The sequence below is a fragment of the Cariama cristata genome, unplaced genomic scaffold, assembly GCF_000690535.1.
Source record: "Cariama cristata isolate BGI_N322 unplaced genomic scaffold, ASM69053v1 scaffold7912, whole genome shotgun sequence".
NCBI lineage: Eukaryota > Metazoa > Chordata > Aves > Cariamiformes > Cariamidae > Cariama > Cariama cristata.
This window is the reverse complement of record NW_009602072.1, coordinates 3,013-9,246: the sequence shown is the minus strand read 5'-3', so window position 1 is coordinate 9,246 and position 6,234 is coordinate 3,013. Positions and strand designations below refer to the sequence as shown.

At 46.6% G+C, this 6,234-nt stretch overlaps 1 protein-coding gene across 1 annotated transcript in view; it reads right to left on the bottom strand.

Annotated features, from left to right (window-relative positions):
* The window catches only part of LOC104157293 (keratin, type II cytoskeletal 6A-like), a 4,538-nt gene extending 3,108 nt beyond the window's left edge, over nucleotides 1-1,430 (bottom strand). Inside the window, exon 1 of the mRNA XM_009694578.1 lies at nucleotides 927-1,430. Coding sequence (XP_009692880.1) covers nucleotides 927-1,430 — 504 coding nt within the window. The remainder of the gene's footprint in view (nucleotides 1-926) is intronic.
* Between the last annotated feature and the right edge of the window lie 4,804 nt (nucleotides 1,431-6,234).

Genomic DNA, 6,234 nt, shown 5'->3' with positions numbered 1-6,234 from the left:
CGCTGGTTTCCATAGCCAAATTCTCAGCTGGTAGAAGAAGGAATTTGCTATTTGACTGCAGGGACCCTGCTCAGTATTGCAAATAAACTCTGGAATGACCACTGATTTTCTTGCACCGTGCTTCCCCTTCATTGCTTTGCTACATCCAGACAAGGTGCGTGCATTTTGTGTGAAGAATAGATGCAACATCAGATAAGGAGGAAAACAGGGTTTGCACTCTTATTAAGAAAACAATAGTAAAGTGCCATTTCTCCTCCCCTTCAGTATAGCTCCCCCACCCCACAAAAGCTCCAAAATAATGTAGCGTTTTCGTTGAAACCAAAGAGGAGCTGCTCAACCGGAGCAGAAATCAAGCAGATGCTCTTGTGCATCTAGTACAGTTAACAGGGAAATGAAGTGTACGGACAGTGTCAGATCAGATTTTGCTATTTTGAGCTAACAGTCCAAACCTGCTGGTACTGTTGCAGTGATAACTTTAAATGCCTTTGAGGAAATTCAGGCGATGCGAAGCTTACTTCTCCCTAGTGCCAATTCATGTGATTCCTTTCTTGGTCATTTTGGATGGGTTGCTTGCATCTCACCTTAACCATCTAAAAAACTGTTGTCAAGGCTCCTATAATGCTCAATGGAGAGAGCCCAATGGACATCTCCAGAAGGATGGGATTGTCTTCTAGAGCTTTCTTTCTCCACTGCCTATGAGATGTCAAGCAGCAAATGAGGAGGACCTGGAATACTGGATGATTAATTCATAGCAACCACTATGTGGCAGGTACCATTCCCTGGAGTTTCCGGGGACTGGGCATCTTCCAGTCTCATTCCTCACTTCTGTTTCTTCTTAATCAGCTTATGTGCTCATAAAGCAGCTAAGAAAAGAGTTCCCATCAAAAAAAATCAGGACAAGATATTTAGGGAAGGTCATGTCTCACCTTGTCAATGAAGGAGGCAAATTTGTTGTTGAGGGTTTTGATTTGTTCCTTCTCCTCCTTTCGGATCCTTTGGATGCTGGGGTCAATCTCCAAGTTGAGAGGTTTCAGAAGGCTCTGGTTGATGGAGACTTCATGGATGCCCCCAGCCGGGAATCCAGGACCACCCATGCCACCACCGTACGCACCATATCCATAGCCAAGGTTAGCTGGCATGCCAAAGCCACCACCATACACGCTACCAGCGCCACCACCAAAACCTGCAGATCCGTAGAAGCTACCACCCCTTCCAGCCACAGAGATCCTCTTGCATCCACCAACATTGTAGAGGCTTTTGCTTCCAAAGCCACCACCAACCCTAGCAAACCCACTGCCCGCGTTGCAGCTTCCGACCCGAGTGACAGAGCATGAACTGAAGCTACTGCGGCAGGTGTTTGGGATGATGGCCGAAGCGGCGCTGAAGCCACTTCTCCCCCTCTGAATCTTCACGGTGGACTGGCGAGACATTGCTGGGTTTTGGATTGGGATGGATGCTACAGCGAGAATAAAGGAGAGCAGAGGTGCTGGCCTGGAGCAAGAAGTAGGAGGGAAAGGAGAAAGATGAACCTGTGCTCTCCACGGGCTCGGGAGAGCCCTTTTATGCATGTATGAGACTGGGATGGGTTTGATGAGGTGGATCGTCTTTCTGATTAATTAGGCTTGGCATGTCCAACAGCATTCTGGAGAGAGAACTCACTCCGCACACACGCCCTTCTGAAATAATACAGGTTCTGAGCAGCAGTGGTATTGTTCGAGAATAACTGTCGCCTTCTGCCGTCTTTGTAGACAACCAGACTCGTTGCCATATCAAAGCGTTTGAAAGTTGCGATGAGTCACGTTGGGCACTGGGAGGAAAACACCATTCAAAATGCCTGTCACTCAACACCTCTCTCATTGGAAAACTTCATCCCTTGGGATTGCTTTTGCCCCTTTTCTGTTGAGAAGCAGGGCTTTGAAAAGTTACGGTCCCCTGTGTTTTAGGAAAGGGCAGAGCAGCATTTTACAGCAAGCCCTGCAGTAATTTTTTCTATCCTGGGGTTTTGTGATACGTCCTGCATGGTCCCCTCTCTGCCATCACATCTTTTATCTGCAGAAAGAGTTTTGCTTCCATCCTTATAAAGGCTCAGCTCCCTGAGCTGATCTCTTCTGAAAATCCTGCTTCTGCAAACTGATTCTTCTGTCACTAAAAAAAACATACAGGAATGAAAATGAAATGTTTTGACAAGGTCTTTTGTTCATGTGTGGATTTTGACAGCTGCCGTTGAGCTCTATCACAAATAGTTGTGCTAGTACCTTGGCTTTGAAGATTTGGACTTTGGTATTTTAGCAGGAGGGTAACAAACAAACAAGCAAAACAAAACAAAACAAAAAAAAGGAAGATTGTGGGAATGGGAACTGCTTTGAATCCACTGGCTCTATGGAAATGGAGTGCTCTAGGGCTGTTCCCAACTCACAGTTTATAAACACGATGTAGTTTCCCAAAGATTTAATCAGCTCTTTCAGCACTGCACATCTGAAAGCCTGATCCTGCCTGCTGGAATCCACTAGGATTCACTCTACAGGATTCCCTCTGCTCAGACCCACAGCAATCTGGACACAGTAAGACATCCTGGAGCTTTCCTTTCTCAGCCACAGGTACCAACGCAGCCCTTTGCTTTGCACTGAGCATGCCAAGCAGTGTGAGTAACAAGTCAAATAGAAAAATTTGAAAAATAATTCATTTTGAGGGACAGTAAGTGTTTCTGGCCCTCACTGTGTTTCGGGTTGTTGAGGAAAAGATGATTCATACATAATTTATTTATACAACAGCATGAACTTGCAAACGCATTTCCCCCCAGAACAGTTTCCTCTCGTGTTGTCTGTGAGTCCGAGGAGCTGCTGGCTGCAGTACAGGGATAACGTAATATTGAGGAGTCACCACGGTGGAGGGATGCTGTGCTTCGATCTGCCCCTGTCTTGCAAGGTACCTGAGTAAAGGGAACTCCCAGAAATATTTCGTGTCCCCGTTGTTTCCCCAGCTGCTTTTGTTCAGATGGATTGCATCTGTAATTGAGTTTTTAAACGAAGGGGAGAATAGATAGCAATTGTTAAATTCATTTTGGTGTCTGTTACAAGACTGAGCTTTTACTGTAAGGCAGGGTTTAATCTTGCAATTTTTGCCCGGTGGGGCTGTCTCGTTGGGTCTGCCTGTCTGCACATTTGCCCCCATGGGAACTGGAAGTAAATGGATTGCAACCAAGAGGTCTGCATCCGAAAGGCGGTGGGTTATTGATCAGCCTTAGGATTTTCCCACTAATTGACACGACTTGAATGCGGGAGATGATTGATTTCCCCCCGACGTAGCACGCTTGACTCATATAGATGCAAGTCCCAGACAGCAAGATACTCAAAGGCAGATGCAAGTTGCCAGCTACCTTAAATGCCTATGGCTCCTTTGGGAATTGCGCACTCGGGTGCTATCCATCTCACGGAACTTTGACTACCTGAAAACTTTTCTGTATTCTTAGGTAGTCGGTGGAGATCACCACCAAATGGCATTCTCCCATCCTAAGCTGGATGGACGGAGAGGCCCCTGAAGATGGCTTTCCACCTTCACCGGTGCTATGTGGGTAGAGCAGATGGCTGACTCAGGGTGTGCAGATTTCTGAAACCCACCCTCGGTTACTAACAGCGTGATGCGTCAGTACTTTCCTTTTTCCCCTCAGGCTCCTTTTACATATGAAACTTGTCTTTTTTGGCTAAAGACTACGCCAACTGCGTTGGAGTCCATTGTTAATAATAGTAATAATACAGCTCCTCCAACCAAGTAAAAAGAAATTAATTTCTTTCCATTTCACGTTTGCAGTAGGGTGGAGGTGATGCGGTTGTCACTCATCTGGAAGGAATTTGAGAGGTAATTACAAAAGGCAGAACTGTGAGCGCGAGGAGCTGTAGCTACAGGTTTGGGGTATGGGATGATGGCAAGGGGGGTCCCCACCCTGCTGTGTTGATGAAACACAGGGTTTCCAGGTAGCTCCTCCGGGAGTGTCTCCCGTGCACCCTGCAGCTCCAGGCATGTAATGAATTTACTGCTCTGATGCAGATAGCTTGCTCTGATACAGACTTTTTCTCCTCCACTGCTCACTCAAGCTGCTCCGTAGTTTTTCCTCCTAATCAAAGAACGAGAGCTGTGTTTGGGCAGGTCCCGCCAGGTGAGAGCCCCCCTGACATGGCAGAAGCCGTCTGTGAGGCTGAGCAGGCTCCAAAGCCTTTTTCTTCTCTTCCCCTCCTCATTTCTTCCTACCAGGCTGAGCAGAGAGGGCAAACAGCAGCAGGTGCAAATCCCAGACCAAGAGGCAGGAGATCCCTTTACACCATGCTCTAAACCTGGGAGTAAAGTCTTGGATGAGTTTGGTTCCGGCATCATGCTGATATCAAGGTAATAACTCTCCTTTGAGATTAGGAAAGTGAGTTCTGACTCTATCGGAGCAATAAAGGCAACTCCAGCCCCTTTAGTGAGAAATTTGAACCATTTTCTGTGTACCCAGCCAGTGAACAGGGGATACCTCCAACAGCTTTCCATCGTCTCCTCTGCATCTCTCTGCATCCCTGCTCCTCTCTAGCATCTACCTTGGAAGCCTTCGTCTGACGGTGGATGCCCTTTCTCAGACAAGGCTGAAATTTTTAGTGCTGTGTTTTGTTTGAAAAAATACGTATATTTGTAAAATGAGACCGTGTCTGACTAACTTGGGTTGGTTCACCTGTGCTACCTAATCTCAGTTTAATTATCAGTAAAGTCAAGGCTATAATTTAGGTTAATTGCTTATATTAAAGCCTTTGGGTTAAACTTGGGCTGCTAACCTAAATTCAAACCCTACTCATTTTGACCATAATTTACTATTTCATCCCAAGTTAATGAAGTCCTACTGGTCACCCTGAGCTTTTGGCACAGGGAGCCACTCAACTCGCAGCATCCTTGTGCTGTGGGGACGGGCACCTCTGAGAGACCTCCCGAGCGGGAGGCGAGTGTCTGTGAAGATCATTTCCCGAAGGGATGAATTAGGATGAACTCCTCAGAAGCTTTCCCATAGGTGTTGCCCCATGATGGGTGTTGCAGTCCTTTGAGCCTGTTCCCAGCAGTATCTGGAGGCCAGTCAGCTATAACTATGAGATGACTTTGAAGTGTAGGTGTGACCCGCTTTCTCCAGATAATTGTTTTCTGGGCTAGCACAGAGACACCGATGCAGACCAGGGGTTTGGAATAACTTCGCCTTCATTACTGCTGTTGTTGCCAGATGTTTTATACAGAGCGAGGAGGTCTCGTTTCCCCCTGTGGCTTGTTCCATCTTGAAAGAGCCTCTGACCTTAGGTGGGTATTAGCTGATACCTCCTTTATCCTATTCTGCATGCAACACTCGTGCTTAGATGGTGCTACCTGAAGAAACCTAAATATCCCAAATTGCATTGTAGTGTTTTCTGAGCTTATCTTTAATCCCTGAGTAGGGGTGCTGGGGCTGTAATCTCCACCCAGCTCCAGGTGGAAAGCAAGATCTTACAACGCTGAAGGTTATCACAGCGGTGTAGCATCTCGTCCTTTCTCATGGCCCCAGGTTACATCTTTTCTCCCGATAAAGAAAACCAAGCACTGGAAGCGGTGTTGCTGGAAAGTCCCATTATTTTGGATCAGCTCTGTGCCTACGTGTGGCAGGTCCCTCAGCTCCATCCTGCACCAAGCACTGCTCCTGGTTTGAGTTCCCTTGCAAAGAGCCATAGTAGCACTTATATGAGGTTTAATTTCTCCCTATTAAAACAAACTGGATCCGCACAATGCTATTCTTAGAGCTAGTAAGATAAATAAGGATTATTCATGTGTCCGGGAAAGTCTCTCCAGTCACAGGGCACCAATTTTATAGGGCCTCATGTTTATTTACCATGCAGTGCTATATTGCACCACACGTGAACCCGGAGGTCCCCGCTGCTGTCCCACAGCCCTTGGCATCGCGTGCAGCCAGACTCGGATCTCCAGCCGCTCTGGGCAGCGGGATATTGCTGTCCTGTTTAAATAGCGACCATCAGATTGAACGTGCCTTGCAGATGGGAGCTGGGAATATTGTTCTGCTGCTGGTTTTGCTGCATCCTATGTTACCTTCCCTGCAGCCATTTTGTGTCTTACTTCATTTACAGGCTGTGTAAACCATTTGCAAATTAAAACAAAAATAATTTTCTTTGAAGATTCTGCTTTTGAGTCAAAAAGCTGCAAAGTTTTGTTTGGGAAATGTTAAGGGGAGATGTT